General features: G+C 38.4%; 2 protein-coding genes across 5 annotated transcripts; one reads left to right on the plus strand and one right to left on the minus strand.

The window, feature by feature from the left end:
• Positions 1-195: 195 nt before the first annotated feature.
• Positions 196-9,595, plus strand: LOC124179378 (enolase-phosphatase E1). The gene is made up of 6 exons (XM_046563679.1): positions 196-894; positions 1,452-1,553; positions 2,825-3,015; positions 3,540-3,672; positions 3,764-3,887; positions 3,979-9,595. Exons 1-6 carry the CDS (start codon positions 790-792, stop codon positions 5,643-5,645), a joined length of 2,322 nt encoding a protein of 773 aa, XP_046419635.1. The 5' UTR covers positions 196-789; the 3' UTR covers positions 5,646-9,595.
• LOC124179379 (NADPH--cytochrome P450 reductase) lies at positions 8,729-25,230 on the minus strand. Of its 4 annotated transcripts, none has more exons than XM_046563682.1 (11): positions 24,659-25,230; positions 15,666-15,877; positions 14,951-15,143; positions 13,360-13,509; positions 11,998-12,122; positions 11,348-11,536; positions 11,024-11,262; positions 10,597-10,928; positions 10,247-10,508; positions 9,902-10,130; positions 8,729-9,816 (listed from the first exon to the last, which is right to left on the minus strand). In XM_046563682.1, exons 2-11 carry the CDS (start codon positions 15,842-15,844, stop codon positions 9,672-9,674), a joined length of 2,043 nt encoding a protein of 680 aa, XP_046419638.1. In that variant the 5' UTR covers positions 15,845-15,877; positions 24,659-25,230; the 3' UTR covers positions 8,729-9,671. The 4 variants fall into 4 exon arrangements, with proteins under 4 accessions (XP_046419638.1, XP_046419637.1, XP_046419636.1 ...); XM_046563681.1 differs by lacking the exon at positions 24,659-25,230 and adding an exon at positions 18,533-18,559; XM_046563680.1 differs by lacking the exon at positions 24,659-25,230 and adding an exon at positions 16,923-17,028.
• Between the last annotated feature and the right edge of the window lie 391 nt (positions 25,231-25,621).

A 25,621-nucleotide genomic window follows, 5' to 3' on the forward strand; every position in this document is an offset into this window, starting at 1 on the left:
ATTTTTAAATAACCCGTCGTGCAGATAAAGGGAATATACAGATCAAGATTACCTGAGTTTTTACTCAACTCTTGGAGAAAACCCGACAGACGCGGGTTATGAAAAAGTTATCGTACTCGTTGCCCGTAATTGCGAGTGGCGAAAGAGAAGAAGCGGAGGCAGGTCGTTGCGGGACTACTTTCTCGCGGAGTAACATTTCGGGGGATGGACCGTTCGCGTACTCACACACAGAGAGCGTGCAACGATTCAAAGAACTCGTTTGTTATCGGCGAATCAATTTAAGCAATACGCACGGCGCGGTCTTTCCTTCGATTGCTCGCATAGTACAGGAGATTTTTCTTTCGCGCATAAATAACCGCTACTCAAGGGTGGATATTTTCGCCGTGAATTTTTCGTGATTTTTCTCGCCCTGTCCGCGTCGCGTAGCAGCCTTCGGTTGCTACTTTGTCAGACGTCGTCGGCGGCGGTGATCGTCAGTTGGTTGCTGCGGGGTGGTTCGTGCGGTTCGACTCGAGCGAGAAGTACACAACCGCTCTAACGAATACGTAGATACGTACATATATAAACACATACACACACACATACGCGCAGGGACACAGAGGAAGAAATTCGCCCGTGTGCACTAGCAGGGGGAAGTTTTAACACACGCACACCGATCGCTCTCTGTCCGCCAGAATTCATTCGCCGGTCCAACGGGAACGATACGCAAGACGCATCGCGCGCAACGGACAAGGGGATTAATATAACGTTATTTCACACGGGCTCTGAATACGAATTAAACGCGTCGAAATGGCCGGGGAAAAGCGTAGTCAGGATCAGGAAGAGTCCTTGCTGAAGCAGAACGTTATCATAGTTGATATCGAGGGAACAACAACGAGCATAACTTTTGTTAAGGTAACAAAGAGACACCGTCTCTCCTCTACTCTCAGCTCCCCAAAGCATGGCCGTCAGATAATCTCGCCCGGCTTTCACATTTCTTTTATCTACCAATCGTTGCTCTGATACTACGCTACAATTATTTCACAAATGCGTTTCAAGAGTCGTGCGGGTTTATCACGGACAGCATCGCGATATTATAAATTTGCAAACAATCGTCCATTTATATCCTTCCATGTGCCAAAGTAGCCAGTTTTGCCGGCATCAACGGCGCTCTCGCTCTCTGATGGCTCTCGTTGCGAATATCGCGTGAAAATTTTTTCGCTAATTCCAATCAGATGCTTCCCCACTCGTCGCGCGTACCTTTTTTCTTTTATCATCATTTTGATGTCTCGTTTTTCATACAAATCGCATTTTTCACATTGCTCAGCTCGGTTTTTCTTCCTTCCTCTTTATTCCCCCGGCCCCCCGCCCGCCGTTACTGCCGGCGCCGCTTCTATTGTAAATGTTTTCTCCTGCTGCATCGTCCTTTATTCACCGTTTATTCAATGCTGTGTCTCCATTCATTTCTGCAGGAGACACTATTCCCTTACATCCGAGAGAACGTTAAAAAATACATCGACGCTAAATGGGAGGAGGAAGAGTTTAAACGTGATTTAGAAAAACTCAAGGAACAGGTGAATATTAATCTCATCGTTACAGCTACTGTTATTGTCGTATATTCCTTCTTGATGCTCGTCGTAATGTCAGGATTCTTGTTTGATTATATCAACTTTACGTAATAATTCCAATAATATAATATTAGTCATCTAATATTCAAAAATAATTCCTATTGTTTCTTTTCATCAGTCGTACACTAAGGTACATTGTTCAAACCATGTTTTTTTTTTGTTTTTTTTTATTATGTAGAAATGTTATCTTCTTCTGTACAAACCCCCCCCCCCCCCCCATACACACCGAATCCAAACCATACAATACCATACCATACCGTACCATAAAGTTCTGCGAGGCAAACCATTGCTTCCAAAGTGAATTGCGTCAAGCTGCCCAGGTCTTCTTTTTATCTGCATTAGCTTGATGAGATGTGTGACAAATTACTCTTAAACAATAATGATTTACGAAAGTTAAGGGCAAATAGTTATTATAGAGTATGTAAAGTCGTGCCAAGGATCTTGTGGAGGCAGTATACATACACTCAGAAATATAAAAATATACAAATACCCCCAAGTCTATCCAATGGAAATAATAAGGGAACGGCTAGTCTAGCTGTCAGCCTCCTTCTTTTGACCTGAGTAAGTCCTTTGTCCCAGATTTTACCCTGTTTCCTAAAGCATGAAGACAATGTAGAGACCCCAAGACTCAAAACTCCGAATCAAGTTTACATTTTACATTTTCTTCAACAATATAATATTGTTCGTATAACATTTTTGCACCTCACTGAGATTTGGTCTGAAACTGTAGAGAATTTTTATTTTCACTCGTGTATTCCCTATATAAATATATTACTGCTTATTTTTACACAAGGGAAAACACCATATATCATTAGCTGATTAAATTTACTAAAGAAAACTATAGTATATATATTACAGATTTGTTTCTTTCTCTTTGTGATATTTAACGGTTTAAAATCAAAGAGATACATTACTGGGATCGCCCAATGAAGTAGATTGAAAATGCTGGTTATCAAGCATTTCCAGTAACACCCAGATGTAGAATCAATATTTCAGTATGTATTCACAAATCAAAATGTGCGCAAAGAACGATTTGAAATTTTCTTCCCTGTCTTCGATCGTTAAAATTTTTTAACAGTTGTTAACACTGAAAGAAATTCAACAGTGTCAATAATATGTGAAACTCGATAGGAAGAACCGGCATATTTATTTTCTTTCTTTTTTTTTTTTTTCATTTTTGTTTTGTTGAACATGCTATTACGTCCCAAAAATTTCAGGCTAAGAAAGATGAAGAAGACAAGATTGAAGGCCTTGTGGCCATTACTGGTTCTACCACTGATGAAGAAAAGGAATCAGTTGTTAAGAATATTTTGTGGCAAATGGATGGAGATCGAAAAACTGGGGCCCTGAAGCAATTGCAGGGTCATATGTGGCGCGAAGCCTATGACTCTGGCAATGTCAAGGGACAGTGAGTTAATTCAACATGTGTATTTCTTATTAGGTTTTGAGCGATATTGTGAAATTGCTAATGACTGATTATTTAATACTAATTACCTTTGGTATTTTAAAACCTGGCTATACTGTTTTAAAGGTAGTCTCCCCTCTTCTTTGACTCGCGATACGTCTGTCCTCAATTTGGCACTTGAATTATTGAAAATTTTGAATATATGCACCTTCTTATCAGTGGTTGATTTTTGGTGTAAAATTATTGATGATTTATTTATTGGGCCAATTCTTAGTACACCAGTGTCAACTTGAAAGTTGTATGAAACTTTGGTGAAGAAAAATTTCACGCAATCGACACACTGAATTATGCTAGCTACTCAACTTTCAGTATCACATTCCATTCCAAATAAAACGATGATCGAATTCTTTGCACATCAAAAACCAGAAATCAGTGTCAAAACATTTTTCTCTTACTCTACAATAATTTGGATATTTATTTTTTCACATCCTTTGAGTTCTGAATTTATTAGCATAATTTTGATCCAGTGTATACGAGGATGTTCCGGAATGTCTCAAAGCTTGGAAAATTTCTGGAAAGAAGGTTTACATTTATTCAAGTGGAAGTGTCGAGGCACAGAAACTGCTTTTTGGACACAGCCAATGCGGGGATCTGCTTGAGGTATAAAGTGATCATCACGATAAAATTTTTCGTTAAAAATACGTCCGTCCAGTATTTGTTGACCTCTTTTTATTCTTTTGTTTTCCCTTAGTATTTCAGTGGCCATTTTGATACTGGAGTTGGAATGAAACAAGAGGCTACCAGTTATAAAAATATTCTGGATCAGGTAAAGTCTGAGGCCAGTGACGTCATTTTCCTCACCGATATTGTCCAAGGTTTGCATATTTCATGTGTCTGCATGCACTCTTTTATACTGTATTACCGGCATCTTAAATTTCCTTCCTGTTACCGTTTATTTTTTTGTAGAAGCCAAAGCTGCCAAGGAAGCTGGACTTTATTCAATCCTCATGATTCGTGAAGGCAATGCTCCATTGAGTGCGGAGGAGAAGATGGAGTTCAGAACTGCGACGTCATTTTTGGACTTGTCATTCGAGAGTGCAGCTAAGCGCCAAAAGTTGGACACGCCGGAAATTGACAAGAAGGAGTCTATAGCAAAGCTGACAGCCGAAGAAAAGATGGAAATATCTGGTGATGTTGAAATGACTGATGTCAGTGAAAAAGAGAATGAGTCAAAAGTTGAGTCAGAGGATGCTAAAAGGGAGAAGGAGGAAAAGAAGGGAGAAAAGAAAACAAATGAAATTGAAGGAAAGAAGAACACTGATGTGGAAGCTACAGTGTCTGTGACTACTGTGGAAAAAGACGAAGCCATGGAGACTGATGGAAAACCTGAAGTTGTAAAGCAAATTGATGAATCTGGTTCTGATGCTAAGCCTGTAGAAGAAAAGAAGGAGGAAAAGGTTGAGGTAGTTGAAAGTGAAAAAGGTACCTTGAAAGTAAGCAAAGATGATGACAAATCTAAAGTGATCTGCGAAACTATTGATAAAGAAAGTAGCAAGAAAAGTGAAGAAAAAACTCTAGAAAAGAATAACGCAGACGAGGCTGATAGAACTACACTCACCGATAGTCAGAAAACTGAACTCTTGGAGAAAAAAGTCGAACTTTCTGAGGAGAAATCTGATTCTATCATAACTGAGACAAATAGCAAGGCGGTCAACGAATCAACCGAACTGTCTGCCTCAAGAAAGCCGGATGAAACTCCTACAAAAATTTCCGATGATGTTAAAGAGATTAAGACCGAAGGTTCTGAAGAAAGTTGTGAAATTTTAAATAACAAGTTGGGCATAGAGACTGAGAAATCCGAAATGGAATCAAAACCCGCAGTTGAAGAAACTCACGTTAAAGTCGACGTACCGTTAACGAAGGAAACAGTGAAAAGTGATGCGAAGATAGAAAGCATGGCAGCAGAAACAGAGAAAACCGCCATTCAAACCAGCAAAGTATTAAAAGCGAACGAGGAATCTGCTCTAAAGTCGGATCAAACAGTAGCTAAGGATGTGGTTAAAGAAAATGGAATGGCAAAGACTGAGGAGCCGTCCAAGACTGATGATCAAAACGTGGCAGTTGAGAACAAAGACAGTTCAGATGCTGTAAAAAAGACTGAATCCAAAGTTGAGGAAACTGTGGCTAACTCAACGAAAGAGACGGAAAGTAATAGCAAAGATGCAATTAAGGCTGAAACAAGCATCGTTGCTGAGGCAAAGAAAGAAACTGTGACTAAGGATGTGGATGCAGAAGAAGAAGAAAACAAAGAACTCAAAAAAGAAGGTGCAAAGAGTCAGGAGGAACCGACGACGGATGCGAACAAAACGAACGGTACGACACAGAATGGGGAAACGGTTACGGAAGATGAAAATAAAAAAATACACACGAATGGGGTAAACGAAGCATGCAGCAGCGTATCAGCTGAGGTAAAAACGAATAAAGACATGTCGTCGCAGAAGAGAGAACCCGAGAGTTCGACCGATGCTAGTGCAGAGTCTATAAAGGTTAAAAAAGTCGTTGACTCAACAGTGGCGGACGGCGCCGGAGAACCTGACGTATCGCCGACTGTAGTAGTAGCCGCGACGTCCTAATCTCTAAAAAAAAAAAAAAAACTACAACAACAACAACAACAATTATCTTAAAAATATAAACTATTAAGTTGTCTCCCCACGTCCTAATAAATCAACATTTAAAACATAAAGTGGTAAATTTTAAGAAAATAGCTCATAGATTTACATTACCTATTGTTCCTTGGATGAGAAAAGAAAAACGAAGAACAAAGTACGTTGTACGCTGTATTTCATATTCGATCATCCTCAGTTTGGCGTGTCAAAGAAATTTTATTATTCGGCACATAGACTGACGTTTCTGAAAAAAGAAATACCTGTGTCTGGATTACATTTGATGGTGAGAAGGTTGAATCTACCTTGAATCACGTTTGTTGAAAAATCATTGCGATGTGCGATTTATCAGCGCTAGAAATTTCTCATGTAAATTTTGAACACGAGCAAATCAGTCAAGTTGCCCGTAACTATGTACAGTGTTTTATACTCTGACAAACTCGCAAGCCCATGTCGGGGTGCTGGATGATCGATATTGTCATGCACACCGCACAATCTACGTATATTGTTCAAGTTATTTTACAATAAGCGATTAAAAACGTTGAACCTTTTTTGTTTTTTCTTTTTTCTATTTTTTTTAAAATTATTATTAATGTCTTCACAAGCGATAATAACATTACGATACACAAATACAGATAGGCTAACAATAAGTCATAGTGGGAGAGTATTCTATAACGAATATACTCTGTGCCAAATGATATTATCCCTGTCCTTTTTCGAATTTTCAAAATATTCGTCAAATAGGAAACGTAATATCTTGTTCAACTTTATATATAGTGTGTCTCTGCAGGTAGCATTTTACAATGAATGATTTTCAAAGACTGATTTGGTAATGAAGCGTTGTGCCGCTGGCAAAGACGAACGACTGTCTATTGCGTTTAGTGTACTTAATAAGCTTTAGGGCGTGGACCATTACTACAGCGAATTGTTTTGCTTTTATCCTACGTACTGTTATTATTTTTGGTAAAGTTTTGAAAGTAACCGGTCTTTAAAAAACACGATTAATTATGAATCCAAACCAGTGAAAGTTTGTCGTGAATTTGGTATGTCACATTCGTAAATATCGTTTGCCTGATGTGTGACTGACTTACCGGTGTTTAGCATGTATGCAACAGCAGATTATACATTGTTTGAATGTCTGCGACTAAATTATTTATTTATCGTAATAATTTTATTTTATAATTTTGTTTTTGAATATAAAATTGACTGTGATCTAACAATAATATGATAGACGTACATATTAACAGATATCTGCTACTCGTGTTTGAAATGTTTCAAAGAGGAAATTTATGATTATTTTTCTTTTTAACCTATCTAACTGCTTCTCTCCGAGACATGTCAGAGCTGTACCAAAAATAATAACTCCTTAGGTTTAAATATATCATTAATAAACTGTCTCATGTGTTTCTACCATGCATACATATATTGATGTTTAGTGTCCAGATATGTTCACTTCCATTATATTCGAAATGCTTCTAGTTTCGGTTTATAATTTCTCAACTACGTTATGCCTTATATATACATATATACTCTAATTGCCATTTATATTTACAATCAAATACTGTATTAGGCTGCTGCATCACAAAGCATTTTATCCTGAAACACCTTAAATTTTCAATGAAACGTCATTGTTTGTATCATTCATCTCAACTAGAATAATCATGTCAATTGTCGGCGTACATGCCAATGAAGGAGTTTTGATCATATATTAGGTTGAAAAATCGAATGCATGCCTTATTTAACTGAGAAAAGCATTTTTGTTTGTTTTATATTATACATATGCAATACAATAATCATTTCATCTTAGTTTCGTATTTAGTTTTGGCTTCGTCTTTTTTTCTCTGTATATATAGATTTTTTTTTTTGAGCATCTCCCTTTGCTAACTCTTAATAATCAACTCGTGCGAAGAAGGTACTACGAGTAAAGAAACTTAATTATTATAAACTAATGCATTTAGCGGAGAGCAACGAGGGAATACAGTTCTTTCTTCTTTGGCTGACTTTCACGACATCGCCTCAATCATCATTCCATATCATTCATATACCGTTTGCGTCAATGGTCAAGAGAAATTACTGTACTCGTCGTTGCTCCATGTTCAAATTCTTGAACGCTCAAACATGACTCAATTTCGAATTCAACGACACCATGAGTTGAAAACAATGATCCATTAGATGTCTAAGTTTCTAAAAAGTATCGAATAAAAATTTATAAGTTATCACCACCGATTTTAATTGACTGCCGGCCGATTCATTAATATACCCAATCATTTAGCTAATTCATTGTCGCAGGTGATCAATTAATTGGCTATTGAAACCTGATTAATCCGTTACTAATACTAGCAGCATCCTTGTAGATCAAAAAGAACTGCCATTTTAAAAGTGCATAAAATTTAAAACTAACTGCTTCAATCTATTTTTCCACTGCAGCATTGCAGTACTATCATCCGCTTACTTTCTGTTATTTTTGTTTTTTTAATTGCAGACCGAAAGTTCCTGTGCGGCATAATCAATAAATATCACATTGTTCTATTTATTGCTGACTGTACCGATAGGCCTGTTGTATTCCAAGCACCTCAGAACTTCTCCCGAGAAAGTTCGACTCGCTAGACTCATTGATATATAATTTTCACCTATCCTCATTTCTGATTTACGAAGAAATTTGGGGTACATGTACGTACACTTTTTTTTCTCATTTAGGGCAGTGTTCGATCAAAGTATTCGTACCAAATGTTGTTTGATTCCAAAGGTGTTACTACGTAATATGAAATACTACATTCATAAAACAGATCCTCTTATGGTGATACAGAAAAAAGTTGATCGACGTTTTGTGCATTAGTTTCACTTCTATTGTAAAACCTGAATTAATCCACCGTAACTATCTTGTTAGATATCATGTAAGTCGTATCGTAAGTCGTAATAATTGTAAAAGAGCGTTTTTTCTAATAAAAAGCCAAGATCGGTATTGCAATTGTCGTCTTTGCAATTTTAAAACAATCACATAACCCTTTAACTGTAGCAAGAAGTAGAATAGTAAGGGACATAGAAACGATAAATTCGATTACTATTATGACAAATCTTTGCAACATTTTTATTCTTTACTTTCATGCAATCCATCTTTACACGATATAACATGCACTTTATAATATACCAAAATTTTTACAGTTATTCAATTTTTTAACATGCGTAAAATGCCACCAATTGCTGCAAATACTTTTCCGGTATTCATAGTTATTGGTCAAAATAGAATACAGATAATGTAACTAATAGATTAGTATGACAAGTAATGCATACTTCGATCACCCGAATATTAATTTACAAATATGATTTCTACATACATAATTTTTTTTTAAAATTTCTAACCATATTTTATGTTACAGTATTGCTACAAATTGTTTGAAACCTATCATTTTCCTCTGCATCCTTGTTCCTAAAATTAAGAACAAAATATGATGCACGTGTGATTAATTAATTTATAGTATTCAAAATTACAATTAAAATTAAATTGGACTAAATTTTCTTTGACGTCTTTAATAATATATAAAGATATTGTTCATATATGGTCAATCTGACAATGAGGTTCTATATACCGATATTTACCATGTCACAGTGTCAATTTTACTTTTTCATTAACCGCAAAGAGGTGAGGCTGTCGTTCTGAAACATTGATCTTTGTTCTTGTGGGGTGATTTATCTGATCCAATTATATCAAATTTAACAGTGAAATTTTATGAAGTATTATGTTTGACGATTCAAACATTGTGCATTGCGAATCGTTCCAGTTCGCGTATTCCTAGTGATGAAATTGTTATGTTACTTATGAGTTGATTATGAATGAATAGAATAATAAAAATATGGCGATAACAGATAGGCTGTATTCCGAATGGTTTGGTATAAAGGAGAAAGAGAATGAGAATGAGATGCAGTTAATTGAAAAGTAATATACATTGACATGTGGATTATTTGTTTCTTCATATTAATCAATATGAAAATGACCATTCAACTCCATACGTCGCTCGAGTAACGCTTTTGCGTGTCCATCTTCTTGATGTACGCGGTCGCTTCCATTTCAGTCATCTTCCCTTTCTCCATCACAACTTTGATAAGAATGTTGTGTACGTCACGAGCCATGTTACGTGCGTCACTGAAATACAGAAAGATGAATGGTGTCGTCAGTGATTTGTGAAAACGATTGGCCAAACTCAAATGTGAGATAAAGTACAACTTACCCGCATATGTAGATATGGCCATTATTTTCACCGATGACATTCCACAATTCCTCCTTGTTTCGCTCCAGCAGATGCGTGACGTACTCTTTTTGCGCTTGCTCTCGGCTGAAAGCGACGTGTAATTTTAGAGTCCCGCTCTTGACGTACTCGTCCAATTCGTTCTGGTAAAGGTAATCCTCCTCGCGTCTGCGGCATCCAAAGTATAGAATCGTGTCCCCAACCTCTTTGCCTGGAACACGAGGGTCAATAAGAATCACGTTTTTTCGCGTGTAAAAGACTGTAACGATACACAGATCCGTGAGAATGAATCATGTTTCATCATATTCTTTGCAACTATCCACATACCTTCTTTTCTGGCGTGATCCCGTTCCTGTATGAAACCACGGAATGGTGCTAATCCCGTTCCAGGACCAATCATTATGATTGGAGTAGACGGTCGAGTTGGAAGCCTGAACTGTGATTTACGGACGAAAATTGGAACAAGAGCTGGCGGATCTGACGGATGTTTTTGCTTTAACCAAGTGGTTGTTACACCTTTGTTCAATCGTCCAGTAGATGTCTTGTACTCTACCACAACGGCTGTGATATGAACAGTCGTTGGATGGAACTAAAAAATAGGATATTACGATCAATGAAACCGTGCAACCCAGAGATCTTTTAAACCAGAACGGGATGGTATTCTTCTCAAAGATTACCTTGGGTGAAGAAGAAATAGAATAGTAACGACACTGGAGTCGAGGCAGCAATTCGCAGAGATGATCTAGTGCTGGTTTCAGGCTTGGAATATCTTCCAATATATGAACAATGTTTCTATTGTCTTGAATAACCCATTGATTGAAGAGTGCTTTCCCTTCTGCGCTAGTAGATGCCATCAGCTTCAGTTTCTCTTTGTCCGCCGGGTCACTAGCATAATCAGCCAGTTCTTTGATTACGTGAGTTCTAGGATTACTTGTTATGTCCAAATAATGAGTAAGAGCAGTGCGATATGTACAGGGACAAGGGAAGGGATGCTTCTTGCTTGACTCCTCTGAAACAAGAAAATCAAATTAATAAAATCGTGAAAGAGTGAACCGTGACGTTCGAAACGCTACAATTTTGCTGCCAGCTTCTTTTTTATCTTACCGTCTGTATTTGTCAGAGTTATGATAGTGTCCAGGTCAACGCCGCATTTCTCGCCGATTTTTTCAACCAGATTCGAATCATTTACGGGATAAACGGCTAAATGATCTCCAGCCTCGTAGCGCATCTTGGATCCTTCGATATCAAACTCTATGTGCATGCAAGAACGTTCCGATTTCGGTCCATGTAATTCTCTGTTTACTTTCACCGGTGCCAAGTATGGATTCTTTGCGTCAAATGGCCTGCAAAAGAGCAAACACGTTCAGAGTGCAATTCTGTGAATCAAATGTACGATGTTCAGAGAAAAATATACAACTGAAGACTTACGGCCTTTGGTTTTGGAAGGAGTGGAGACGGGCGATCTCACCGGTGTAAATACGCTCAGGTTTCAACTCTATGTGTTCAGTTAGCTTGTATTGACGAATACTAACATCTTCGCCTGTGGCAACGATGTCAAAGTGTTTGCAAACGGCTGGCCAGAACTTGTCCTTCCATGTTATAAAGTCGTCTTCAATACTGAGAATAAGAAAAAGACACATTCGGTTTTTGGTTACATAAGGAAATGAAGAGGAGAAAAAGTCTGAACGAGGATTTCTAATTGGCTGGACAGCAGTTATGTATTTGGAAAAACAGTGCTAAATTATTTCGAATATGCAAGCTGTTGAAACAAATACGGAAAACAAAACAAATAACAAGAGATAACGTACTTCCTCAATTACGGGAATTAATTAGACTCTATGAATCATTCAGGAACAAGAGGTCATGAGAGGTGATATTGTGCGTAACAAGCAAACAGCCGGCGGTGTAATTCACTGAGACGATTAAATATGCTCACTCGAAACGCACGTAGGCCATATTTTCATACCGATAATGAGTTGGGTGATAGTTATAAAACGATTTTACACGATTCAAACAATGTTAATCAATCGAATAAGATCATGAAATGGTTGAGAAAAATAAACAATAATACCACTTACTTAGCATCGTCGTCTCCCAGACCGAGTTCAAAGACCCGAGTAGCTCCAAGCTGCTCTAGTCTGTGATCAATGTATATAGCTACCTCGTTGTAATGCTCATAAGTCTTGTTTCCAAGGCCAAATACCTGAAAACAATTATTTCAACTAATATATGGACATAGCTTATCGGTTGTAATTTTCTTTTTTATACAAAGTGTCACCTCAATTTGCAAATAAAATAAATTCTATATTAAATTAATCTTTTCCAAGATTGGATTACAATTTTTTACCAAATTGATAGCTAAAATTATTGAGGAATTTTTATTTATTTATTTTTGTTTCAATTTAAGAAAATTGAGTACTGTTGATTGAGATTCGGAATTTTCGAATTCTGGGAATTGAAGTACACAACTTATTGTTAGATGTAGTTTGAATGCAAACAAAATGAGTAAAAAGAAAAAAACATTTGTAGCAGAAGGAAAAACAGACCTCAAATATTCCCGGCAATTTTAGTGCATCAGACCGACACCATGTGGCGCCAGTGTGGATGACAGAGGACTGTACGAAAATACGGAAAAACTTTCCGCGTAGTGTGACATTCGCGCATTTCGTAATGTTCATTACTGCGAATGATATTCATACAAAAAAGAATTCGTATAATTTCTGACGGTGTTTTTCATCGTTTCAAATCATTGTCCGTTCTGTGATTAGAAAAATACACGTGCTCCGTGCCAAATCAGATGCATAGTAAAAGATAAAGATGAAACGAAAAAAGTAAACACCAGAAGGCAAAAAGAGGGGAAAAAATATTGCTGTAACTTGCCGTCTATGTCTGACAATCGTGATGTTAATAATAATAATAATAATATTTATAAGTCACGTGGAATGGATCTGATTTTACGTAACGGTCGTAATGTTCGCTGTTGGCCGACCGAAACAATCGTAAAACTATAATGTATGTATTCATTCAATTACGATTATCGCTAAATTATTTCTTTCACGGCGCCTAAACCGTGCAGAGATATACGGCGTCGTTCGAAACGTGGTGATTGAATTGAGGTTAGAAACTGAGGCGGCAGGCGAAAAACGTCGGCGGGATTCACTTTAATTGACACTCCGGCAGACGATAATCGAAGATGCGCGCGCAGCCGTTTTGAACGCGGCAGATGGCGCCATCATCGAAATCCCTTCGATTCTAATTTCGAATCGTTGGATCATTTTTTACCACTTTCAACTCGTAATTAACAACACCGCGGGTAGATAGCAATGAAATAATGCGAAACCGTTTTTAGTGAATTTTAAACGTCTTGAATCTTTTGCAGGATTGCAGGAGAGTTGGATAAAGAGGTGTGAGAGGAGGATGAAAGATGAGAAGTAACTCACCGCGTAATTGAGACCGGTGAGGTCATCGTCGCCATTTTTCAGCCAATTGACGAACTCCATGGCGTTATCGGTTGGATCACCCTCTCCGTAAGTTGCCATGCAGAATACCGCAAGGCTGTTGGAGATATTCTTAAGATTGACCAACTCTTCCTGAAAAGCATATTAAAAGTAACGAAATTGAAAACGTACGTACAGGGTTTGACATTTGACATAATTCTCGCGATAAGCAGACGCAATTATCGTACATTTGCGAATTCACACCGACAAAGAATAGAAGTTTACGGGCACAGGTTATCAATCATTCTTTCCGCAATTTCGGTTGTGTGCCCGCGATACAGGAATCATATCATACGGGGAATTCCATGCAAACCCAACAAACGTCCGATCACCCTCCCCATTTTTCATTATGTTTAAAAATTGTCTGCAATTGTCTCAATTCTGAAGCAGTACCCAAATTTGTTCAGATTTTTTATCCCGCTGATTAATTATTTATGAATAATGAGAGTGATTTTGAAAAAAAGTCTTTTTCAAAATTCTCAAATAACTTTTATCAACTGCATTTGTTTTCGAAACATTTCAATACCGGGCCGATTCTTTTTTCCATTTCTCTTAAGCATTTTCAATTATTGTTGTCAATAGAAAAGTTTTAAAAGAGATCCTTATCAAAATCACTTTAAATATTTATAAATAATCGAACAAGCGAACAAAAAATCTGAAACAGTTCAGTGTACTATATCAGAATTGGAACAATGGCGGACAAATTTTTCATTAAAATCAGAAATGGTGAGGGTCAGACTTTGGTCGGGTTCGCATGAAATTCCCCGTATATAAGTACATACCAATCTGTATGAAGATCCTTAATGCCAACATAACATGTACAATTCTGAAACACGCAAACTTGTTTGTAGACGGTTGACTTTGATGTTACAGACAGTAATTGCTCGTCCCGACAAACGCCTACTCGAGGGAATATAATTTATCCCATGTAGTAGATGTTGTTACGTAAACATTCCTTCGAAATTCAGCACGTTAATTTTTTGCGAAAAAATGTATGGAATACAAAAGTTAATAGCGGGTTAGAAAATTTGCGGTATCTTTTCCGCATCTTCGTGTGGTTGGATTTATTTCTCTTTTATTTACTTGGATAGCGCGTCGAACGACAAGTCGTGTACACATACGATACGTGTGAGTGCTCAAGGCACGCACACTCATATGCGTATGCATGTATGCATGTACGTATGGACATATGTACGCATTGAAGTTGCCTACGTGATTCTGCCGTTGCGTATTAAACAGCCTAGTCATGCTTACGATTAGCCCGCTATCTACTACTGTGTGTAGGCCACTAGATTATTTTAAAATGGCTATTGGAGACTTGACCAACCTGTCATTACATATAGATATATGTAAAAAAGTCTAAAATTCTATATGTAAGTGCCGACGAGTATGATACAGCTATTTCCAGTGTATACGATTAAATATAGATGAATATATTATAACAGGTTTCAGGTATGCGGAGTAATTTATGTATATATTTGTTTATTTCTTTACTTAATATTTTTTTCTTCTCTTTAAAAATATGCACATTTACCATTTCGCATTCCTCCGGGTCGGCGACCATCCCTTTTAGCTGGTAGCGTATCCCCTCTTTGGCGATACGACCCGCAAATTCTTCTCCAGTTCCGGTCTGACTTCCGTAAAATACGACAAGACTTCGTCCTGAAGCCTGCAGTTTTTTGATAAATGAATTTTCGGCTGGTGGCGCGGTAGCGAAAGACGTCGGTCTGAAGATTGAAATTTGCGTAATTTTTTTTACTCGCACACTTCCGTATAAACTTTTTGTCAAAATTAATTCATCATCAAACAATTATATGATCGCGTGTAATCAAGAGTTGGATGACAGGGCAAAGACAAAATTATAGTCATTACGACACAGGAAGTAGGGGAAAAAAGTATCATATTTCACACGCTATCTCAAACGCGTGTCGATACATCCGAACCACGGAAAGAACGAGTAAAATCAAGAAAATAGCCTGTATGGAAACACAAGATAGGTTGGTACGTAACGAACAAAGATCCTGATGTGCAGCGGAAATTTTTTCTATCTATTTATAATATTCGCAGCGTAAAATCGTTAAAAAAAAATTTTCCTCACCTCTTTATTATTAATTGTGGGTAATTAAGTGGTCCGAAAATGAAAAAATTATTGCGTTTAACTCGCTTGCTGGGAATCGCGTCAGAAAAGTGATTATTATACCGCGTAATTCGTACATATAATAACGATCGTCATATTGTCGTGTACTTACTGAATCGAGTATGACTTCGTTGTCAACGTCTCCTCGACATCCTGCCTGTTGGATCGCATGTACCACCAAACGGCTGCCAGTAGAAGGGCACCCAGGAGCACGATGTCGAAGGTGCTAAACAAGGGCTCGACAACTACTTCGCTTCCCTCTCCATTTTCGAATACTGGCGAATCCCCCATCCTGATTGCTTTTGGCTGAGAGGCGTCGGCAGTCTTTGAGAACAGAAAGATTAAAAAAAAAAAAAAAAAACCGATTACAACGAATGTAAATTTGAGGTAAATTTCGTCGATCACAGTTTTATGTGTTTCCTTAGTCAATTTCTTGTACGTGTTTCTCTAAAGATTGGACAACGGGTTAGGTTTGTATTTCGTTCTGGTAATAATGCTCCGCTGCGGATGTAGGAAAAAGAAGTGCAAAGGAACGCGAATATTTCGGCTAAAATATCCCCAATTCCGGCGGCCACGTTAGGGTGTTTCGGAAAATAATAATAATAATAATAATAATAATAATAATATCTCCTCAAAACTTCCGAGTTTTGATGAAATAAAACATCCTCGCGAAGAGGGATCTCTGTAGCTAAAAATATGACACCGTGAGGATTGTATTTGGAATTGGGAGAAAAAAAAATAAAAATTTCCAATTGTTCGCAACAATTTGCAAGCAACTTTCAGTCGCAAAAAAAAATATTCAACTCAAAATTGTTTAGAATTTTTTATGAAAAATGAGAAATTAGGAATAAAGAGAATGAAAAAAATTATTCGATGAAATTTTGTTTCTCTTAATTTGAAATACGGTTCCCGTGGTGTTAAATTTTTCGCTACAGGGCTCCCTCTTCGCGAGAATGTTTTTTCTTTCTATCAAAACTCATGTCCGGAGGGATAGGAGAACGAGAAATCGAAATTTTCATTCTCTAGAAACACCCCGAGCCGCATACTTTTCATTCCCGAGGTTACGTAATCGCGACAAACCGCATAAACATGCAGCGTACATTAATACGGCGTCGTTTTTTAGCATGCATGTATAATTTACGTTTAACGGATTCGACATGCGTCATTAAAATGGATTAATTAAATCGTTTTACGTAGTTTACCACCACCGAGGGGAGAAGAAGTAGCGAATAAAATATGCGGAGTCGGAATTGCGAGTTCGAAGGCGGAAAAATTGAAGGACAAAAATAAAATAAAAAAGATGAAATTTAACGAAGAAAAAGAGAAACACCCACTACATCGAAACTCAACGCTGATTCACTATACCGACTTCTTTGCACGATACTGCGAATCCGATGCGAAGCGACGTTCGAAGCACAGCTAGCTCTTTAAGAGTGATTTGCACACGTGAAGTAGTACGACTGTCTGTCTCCGTAGCGCATAATGATATCCCCCGCGCATACATACGTACGTGTTTACTCACAATTTTACCCAGAGACTGATTACGGAGATATACCTGCGTACGTGAACGGATGTAAGCTCGTGTGCAATACCCGTGTCGACGAATAATCACCCGAGGCTACTTAATTTTATCGCTTTTCCAGACATACCTGACAATAAGTGTAATATATATACAGGCATCCTCATACCCGTTTGTATCACACATAGGCGTGAGCCATTTATATAATACACCTTATTCGCGTAGTTATCCTGAATTGAAACGAAATCTTGTCTCTCATCGACGGACGCGGGATTTATTGTCAGAGTTACAGCGTCTACGAAATAAAACTTGCGTTTACCGAATAGTTGAACGACTTCGATTTAAAAATTTTTTTCCACGCAGATATACAACATCTTAAGGAGGATAAGTGGTATAATATCCCGAATTTCGGTATGTTTGTCATGCTCATTATTGTGGGAATTAGCTAAGAGTCAAATTTGAGGTACCGAAGAAGCAGGCGCGGATTCTAAGGACAAAAATATTCCAACAGCAATTTTAGTCGCAATAAAATCTTCTGCTCAAGTCCAATACGATAGAAAAAAAAAATAAATAAAAATTGGGAATCCCTAACCAACGATAAAATAATTCAATTCCCGCCCCAATCCATTGGGTAATAATTCTGTCGGATATTCTCGAGACTCACACCACGCTCACATCAATTTGCATAAGAATTACTGCAGGTCACGATAAAGTCTGAGCGTACAAGGATTAGATAATGTAACCCTTGATTCCGAAATCCCGCATGAGTTGGCAAAGAATAAACAAAAAGATAATACATAAAACGATTCAGAATGTATTAGTCGTTACAGCAGCATGACTTGACGATTTCAAATTCGTTTATCTGTGACAACCGGTTATGATTATGATTATTGTTACTACCAGTACCCTAATCAGTGCACGCGTTGCGTATTGTGTCTGAAATTCTGCCGCGAGACGATGATTATTACTTATATTATTATTATTGTTACTGGTATTGTTATCATCATCGTTATATTAATGAATTGCTATAGCGGATGAAAAACAATTTGTATACCATGTGCGGAGAAAAATCACTGAATTAGACAACATTCTGTGTTGAGCTGTTGGAATGAAAAAGTGAACCTTGATGAATGATACCAATAATATTGATAGTCGTATAATTTGACAAATAAACTGAATAATAAATCGGAATAACGTCAGTGATATTTTGATGACCGACATTACCGAACGTGTCATTCGTTTGGGATAAGCATCGCCATCAGTTGCCAGCCTTGTCCGTTAACATGTTTCATTATACACGGATCTGAGAATTCATTCTCATTCAACCTTGCACGACGGGATTATTTATACAAGTTACATCTAATCCTAATCGTAATTGTCTTTATCGCCCAGGGAGAATATGATAATAATAATATATTACATTATTGAAACATATCGCGTTAAACGTATATAACACTTACCGGTAAATCCATATTTGACGTCGACAAAAAAAAAAAAAAAAAAAAAAAAAAACAAAAAAAAATATCGATATGTTTTCAAATTATAAAAGTATCTGTAACGTACGATGCAGTTTCAACGAGTAACAAATAACCAATCACTTTGCAACATACAACGGTAAAAGATAAATTTTCCTATACTTTGCGGGGATAAATTAAACGAGATAGAATGCAGTGAATTCGAGCCGCAACCGCAGCAACCCGCCGAAGCCGTCGTTGGGACGTAACTGACGTTGAGTACGCCCGCAGTAAATCGACTCGACTCTCTCTCTCTCTCGTTAAATTTCTTCAACAGCAATATATAAGCGGAAGCACTGCGACACGGTGACCGTGACGTTTTTCGCCCTGGCTAGCGTACGTGTGCGTTTACGTCCGCGTTTAATATTTACGAATGTATGTAAACGGTCTTCCTTGACGCCGTCGACGTCACCGCCCGATTTCAAGCCGTCGAGTATAGCCGAGGATAGTAGAAATGCCGTTTCTTTCTACGTACAGTTGTATTCACGAGTCACGTTATTCCTGCACGCGGTTCGGACGCATTCCTGTGAAAGTATACTATGTGCACAAAGATATACCTGTTTCACCTTTCGGGTGAAAATACAACGACTAAATAAACGATGACTTGCTGTGCACGCGAATTAGTTATGATGGGTATCAGAGACAGAGTCGGCCACGTTTTTGCTTCGTTCTCATTCCGATCGCTTTGGATACATCTTCTTCTTCTTCTTCCATTTTCCTTTTATTTCGTTAATAACGAGGAAGCGAAGCACAAGTATGAAGTACAAGTGTATCCGAGGTACAAACGAGTGCAAACGTAGTAGAAATCGATATCAGTTTTCGAGATTTTTTCTTCCATAGTCGGGTGCCAGGTGGTGGGAATGACGAGAGAGCAAAGACAAAATCATACGATCCGGTCACAATTTGATTTATAAGAAACACATCCATACATGTACCTATATATAACGTCGATTCGCGTCGATGACGTTGAAATCGTTCAATTTTTGCTCGTACATGTATACACCTGTATACGTTTTCGTAAGAATGATAAGCGCAACGTGAGCAAAACAACTTGAAAAAACCTTGATTGCCGACATAGGAGCATGAACCTCAAGCGTACTTTTCCTTCGTCGCTACGCAGTAAGATCAACTTCAATTTAATCAATCACAAATATCAAGAGAAGTCCACATCTTTTTAATATGCATTATATGCGAATAATTCAACTGGAAATAAGTGAAAAATCAAGGTGTCGGCCAGAAAAAAGTATAAAAGACAGGCCATCGTCGCGATCGTCAGAAAACTCTGAATAAATTATAACCGTTTGCCCCTCGGTAACTGAAACGCAACGATTTCGCAACTATAAGAAAATTGTTGTTAATTTTTTAAGCATCTCGGCGGATTCGCTCAATCGTCTTCAAGCTGAATTTTGCCAAGCGTTGAGCGTCAATTGTCTGTTATACAAGATTCGATTTTATTTTGCAACAACACGGAAAAAGGTTACGACTCGTAAGAAATTTTAATACGTGCAGACATTAATATTTGGTAAATAAAATTATCCAGTTAAAGTTTCATACGGCGAGAAACGATATTCTCTTATTTCTTTACTCCCAACCATGGGTGTAATCGACTGGGAAGACTTCAACACGCAGTGCATGATGGCGATGTTCTCGATAAACGCGGCTTTATGCTCCTACTTTTTATACAGCGAAAGCGAGGGGATATTTTCGAGCATCAAGAAGTAGGCCAAAGTTTAAGTCAGTATTTCCTTATTCACGTCACCTTTATCCACCAAAATCTGTTCATCTTTTGCAAAATTTTTCAACCGTCGAGAGGAAATGTCCACGCGGTAGTGTGGTTAATTTGAATTCACATCGTCGCTCCGTTGCGCCGAGGCGTTAATACATATCTCAAGAAATGTCACACATTTGTAGCAGAGTACAGGACATCTATTCGGGCAATATAATAATAACACGGAATATTCGTCCCACAGGGACGGGAAATCCGCGTCCACGTCGCCTAAAGTCGAAAGGAAATGCAACAACGGCGAAAAAACCGATACTGTCTGCGAGGGAGAGGGACTGTTTCGGAAGTGGCTGAATGAGAAAATAACGAGACCGAGCAACTTTCAGGCTGGGGGTGAAAAAAATATGAGAGAATATTAGAAATAAAATGACAAGAGAAAGAAAAAGGTGCAAGGTTTCGGTTAACGATAGAACATGTCGGTAGCTATCAGGAAGAGGAGTCGGTCAAGTACCGATGTTGGGATTGATTCCGTTTTTTGGAAGCGAGAATATTATAATTCTTCATCGGACAAAAGCAACGAACGATACGCGCCTTACGGTTTGTGCTACCGTGAACTTTGATCAGACTGAGGTTTGCAACGTTGCTGTGATGATGCATCTTTAGAAAAACTCGTTATCTTGCAACTTTAGAGGATTACATGAAATTTTGGATACCGTTAATAAAGCATGAACAAACTCAGACTTTGTAAATAAAATTTCTCGAGTTATTCCAAAGGTGCAAAACAGTCATTTTTCGTTCAACGTTACGATACGGTAAAAGTTACCAACTTCAGCCCCGTGAACTGTGATCCATCGTGGCGTTATTCAGGACACGCGTGCCTTTGTCTATACCTATCGTAATTGCTACGTCCGATTGACTGACTGGCTGGCCGACGATACGATTACGAACATGGAGGCGAACATAGCCTTAGCGATGCATTGGGGACGAAAGTAAGTCACTGCAGGGATAAGAGGAGGAGAACCCGCGTAATTGCGAAGGCATAATTTCGCTATTGTTATCGGTGTTGCGTTACGCAGGTATGCTCGAATCGCGATCACGCAACGACACGTGTATTAATTAATCGATTCATCATCCACACACAGGTGGTTTTATTTTCTCAGACCGGGACCGTATAACTCTTATACTTTAGGCGAAATATTCAAGGACCGTAGACGCGCTGTTCTTGAATTCGTCGTTTTTGCCACGAGTGCGGGTAATTTTTTTTTTACACAATCATTATATAACACGACGACACGTTGGCTATTCAAACGATAAGCTTTAAACGCAATTCTGTCTAGCCTCGAGCAAGTTCGGAAAACATTAGACATACGTAAAAGTGAAGGATGACCGAGGAAAAATAAAACGACGCATTACTTCGCGTAACAATGCAACGTAGAATTTCCATTCGATGTCTTTTCTTTTCGGTCGGTTTGATTCTTTTAAAGAAATTTAAATCGAATGCCTATTCGTTCGAACGGTAAGAGGCAAAAAATTCCGCAATTATGTGTCGATGTAGAGGTTTTGCAATACCCTCGTAGCGTTGAGCGCATCTTATACGTGCAGAAATGTACTCCTCGGGCAATATTCGCAGGCACTTGCGAAGCGCGATGATGTTATCGTGAACAATTTAACTACAATAACGCGAGTGATGTACGCCATGCCGCGATGAGATTGCAAAATTCGCTGACTATAGCGTGTAAGAATTTTAGCGGTAACGTTGCTAGCGCAGCCGAATCTTTTCTCCCTCTCCCGCGTCGGTGTCAAACTGTCAAGGTTCGCTACCAATCGAAAAAAAATACTGCGAAATTTAACGGTAGCCGGGTATGCTGTTGATTCGAGGCTCTGCAAAACCATGGAATAACCGACGATGAACTCGTTAATATCCTTCTGTGTATTACTTTTTGAATAGATGATACGAGGTTTCGAAAATTGATCATTATCTAATATATATTCTTTCAACCGTGATCGGCGAAATAAGTTTATCTCCTAATGAAAAAGGTAACTCCAGCCCTGCAGGGTTAAAGTGAGGGTAAAAAATTGAGACACAATTTAGCCGAGTTTCCAAAATTTAACTACGTTTTGCTTAAATTACACGGTTTACTGATTGTGAGTTTCAGACAATGGTTAAGTGGCAAAATAGGGGTTCTTAAAAATATTACATCTTTACATTAGCGTATAAACCAACTTCGATTTCGTGATCTTTGAAACGGTTTCTTTCACATCGCTGACAATGAGAAAGAGTTGGTCGAGGGGGGGGCATAGAAGTTCTCTTCCACTTCTCCTTCATCTTTTATTCAAATGTATAATATTTGTGTGCTGCTCTAGAAATAGTTGCTGCTGCTGCTGCCACGTCTGAGGTTGTCAAAGAAGTTGTGCGTCCGTAAAAATTTACCTGCGCCCAGGTTGTACCTGTGGCTTAGATTTACGTATATGTATGCATTTACGTATACATCATCTATACGTGCGCCGTGATCGAGACTGATTTTACATGATCACTCTTTGATAAATATCGACTCGAGTGGTCTCCTGTATGGTTGGAGATAAAGTTCCGGACGTAAGGCGATGATAGATAATACGCACGATTGACGATGATACGTATACTGTACGTTGAAATTGAAATCCCCGTATCATAATATAGCAATAACAATCATATCGTTAATTCAATCTGTATGCGTGATCGTGGCAACCAAGGTTTTTCAGTCAGATTAAAGTTCAATGTTAAATGACCATAAATAAGTTAAGGACCTTCACAGGCAAGTGAATTAATACAGTATCGTCGTATGCAACACACGTACACCCAACGTTCTTACGTCCTTGCCGTTTTTGCCTAATTATTACTCGACTCCGGTGAGGGCTGAACTTGAATGTCCGCGCATCAATTTACTCTCAAACTCTGCATGGAGAGTCGGATGTCATGTCTGGATTGAATTACGCTTCTCGGAGTAACATTTTACTCGCTCACACACACTCTCTCTCTCTCTCTTTCCGTGCTAATTCGCGCTCCTGATTTTACGTGAAATTTCGCGGTAAAGAGGTGGGTGGATACGAACAGAGAGAATAAAAGAAATATTCCGATAAAGCGAGGCACTTGCGCCGTCCAAACCTTATTTATCGAACTATTTATTTTTTCGCGATAATGAGATATGACGTGCCTTGATTACGTAAAGTAATAATCATGCTACGTTAAAACATTTCTGAACAGAAAGAATTCAAAATAATTTCCGGTGGCTAAAAAATAGCCGCAATAACGGCCACGTTCAAAAATGTGTACCGGGGCAAAAACAAAAAAAAAAAATAGGGTATTTTCTAAAAAAGCAAAATGAAGGTAAATTTCTTATCTTTAAAACGCCACTTGGAACGTTTAATTATCTTTATTTTTGAGTCCGTTATCTAATTTTCAGTGCAGCAAGAATTTCGACAAAACTATTGGCCGGTAGTGTATATAAGGGAACGATAATGATGAAATCTTGAACAGGGTTTGTTCCTATTACTATAACCAACAACTCTGCCAAGTTTCAAATCGGTCCCTCAATTTATACCAAACTCATGCAAAACGAAATAACTTGGTATAAAAACTACATGTATTCTACATTTAAAAGTTACGGAGCTTAGAAGTACATGTTTAAGTTGACGTAGGAACTTGAAATTTTACAAAGATTTTTCACAGATCTGAGCGACGTCGCAATGAAATTTTTTTTTAATTTATAAAAATTACATACATAAGATATCCCTTCCCTGTAGTCTGCAACTATAACTCACCGTCATACACATAGTAACATTGGTAACGGTTCTAAGATCACGTGATGATTTCAGTTCGAATAATTACGCATTATACTACATACTTGCAGTTGATTACAGTATGCAGTATAAGGTCTACAATTTATTGAGAGATAAGCGACTACACTGGCATTGGCACTTGATAGCAGCAATTTTCTGTCATCTGCCTTGCACGTGTCAACCCGTCATTTCTGTGTAGTGGTTGAACGTGTTGTAATTTTTTCGTACGTTAAGAGACATGACACGGAGCGTAACAGCTAGTTATACCTTGATTGGAAATGTGATGAAATTTGAACGTACCGGAGTTAAGTAATATCACCCGTGTACTTCCCAGGGCGAAAGTAGAATACGCACGCATCAAAGAATTTGAAGAGCAAGGGATAATTAGGAGTGGTTGGGGAAACAAGTTAAATCTCCTTCGAAAACTAACTTGTTGAATTAGCTTGCGTACCGCCCGCTCTCGTAACTTTTCGCAAAACGACGCCACCACCTGCTTGATTTACATGCAACAGCCGATGTAAAGCCCGCCTTACCTGCACACTTGTTGAACGGCAGGCAGTCGCGCTGGAGCTTCTCAATTTTTTGCACGACCGATGTCCTTGACTTGTGACGTAGGTACCGCCGACGTTTCGACTAGGTAACACGTGACTGGATACCGATGACGACGACGACGATGACTGTGTCAATCTGATTTTCTTGTCTCGTTTATTATCACCTCACGGTGATTTTTGAATCGATAACTTTTCTTCGATTTTCTTTTCGTTTTTACAATTCTATTTCCCCTCTACCTATCGTTTGCGTTGTCATGGGTAAGTGTTCGTCGGTGTACGTGATTCGCGTTGCTGCCGATATACTCGCGGTGACCAGACCGTCAGGGTTCTTTTAATATGTATAAGAGAGAAAAAAAAATCGAAGTAGCGTACAGGAAAGTTGATACAAGCCAAACATAAATAAATAATGAACAATAAACTGACGAATTTGGCACACCGTCTGTCCGAGCCTCGTTACGTGTTCGAATAGAAATTATAGTTTTGTATAATAAGGCGGAACATCGATGAACCGATTCTTGGGCTGAGAAGCGCGACGCTCAACTCGGGAGTAATGAAACCAGCACTGACAATGAGAAATCTTGAGAAGTTCAGAATCGCCGCACCTCGCGGGAACTCCTCGAACTAATTTCACCTTGATTTCATTGAAGTTATCCAGACTGTAATCCGTGATTTACGGTGGTGGCGCCACCATCCGCATATTGGCCGTTGGCTTGAACTGACCACGCGGTAGTAGCCGTGGCGTGACCGTGTAGTTTATATCGCTGTGTTCGCAAAAAAAAAAAAAAAAAAAAATGTCTACAGGAAAACGTATGAAATCCGTCAGTGTTGCGGAATGGAACCGTGCGGAAAATCTTCACGGTGGCTGCCTCAGAGCGGTGAATTTGAATTTGACTGCGGAACGTATGTTTTTTTTTAATATACCAATGATGAAAATGAGCGAATTCT

The sequence above is a fragment of the Neodiprion fabricii genome, chromosome 4 (genome assembly GCF_021155785.1).
Source record: "Neodiprion fabricii isolate iyNeoFabr1 chromosome 4, iyNeoFabr1.1, whole genome shotgun sequence".
Lineage (NCBI taxonomy): Eukaryota > Metazoa > Arthropoda > Insecta > Hymenoptera > Diprionidae > Neodiprion > Neodiprion fabricii.

Coding starts and splice junctions, on each gene's coding strand:
- LOC124179378 (XM_046563679.1), top strand. CDS start 790: ATGGCCGGGGAAAAGCGTAGTCAGGATCAGGAAGAGTCCTTGCTGAAG. Junction 895..1,451: donor CGAGCATAACTTTTGTTAAG/GTAACAAAGAGA, acceptor TCATTTCTGCAG/GAGACACTATTCCCTTACAT. Junction 3,888..3,978: donor CCTCACCGATATTGTCCAAG/GTTTGCATATTT, acceptor ATTTTTTTGTAG/AAGCCAAAGCTGCCAAGGAA.
- LOC124179379 (XM_046563681.1), bottom strand. Junction 13,510..14,950: donor ACCCGGAGGAATGCGAAATG/GTAAATGTGCAT, acceptor TATGCTTTTCAG/GAAGAGTTGGTCAATCTTAA. Junction 10,929..11,023: donor AACTCTGACAAATACAGACG/GTAAGATAAAAA, acceptor TTCTTGTTTCAG/AGGAGTCAAGCAAGAAGCAT.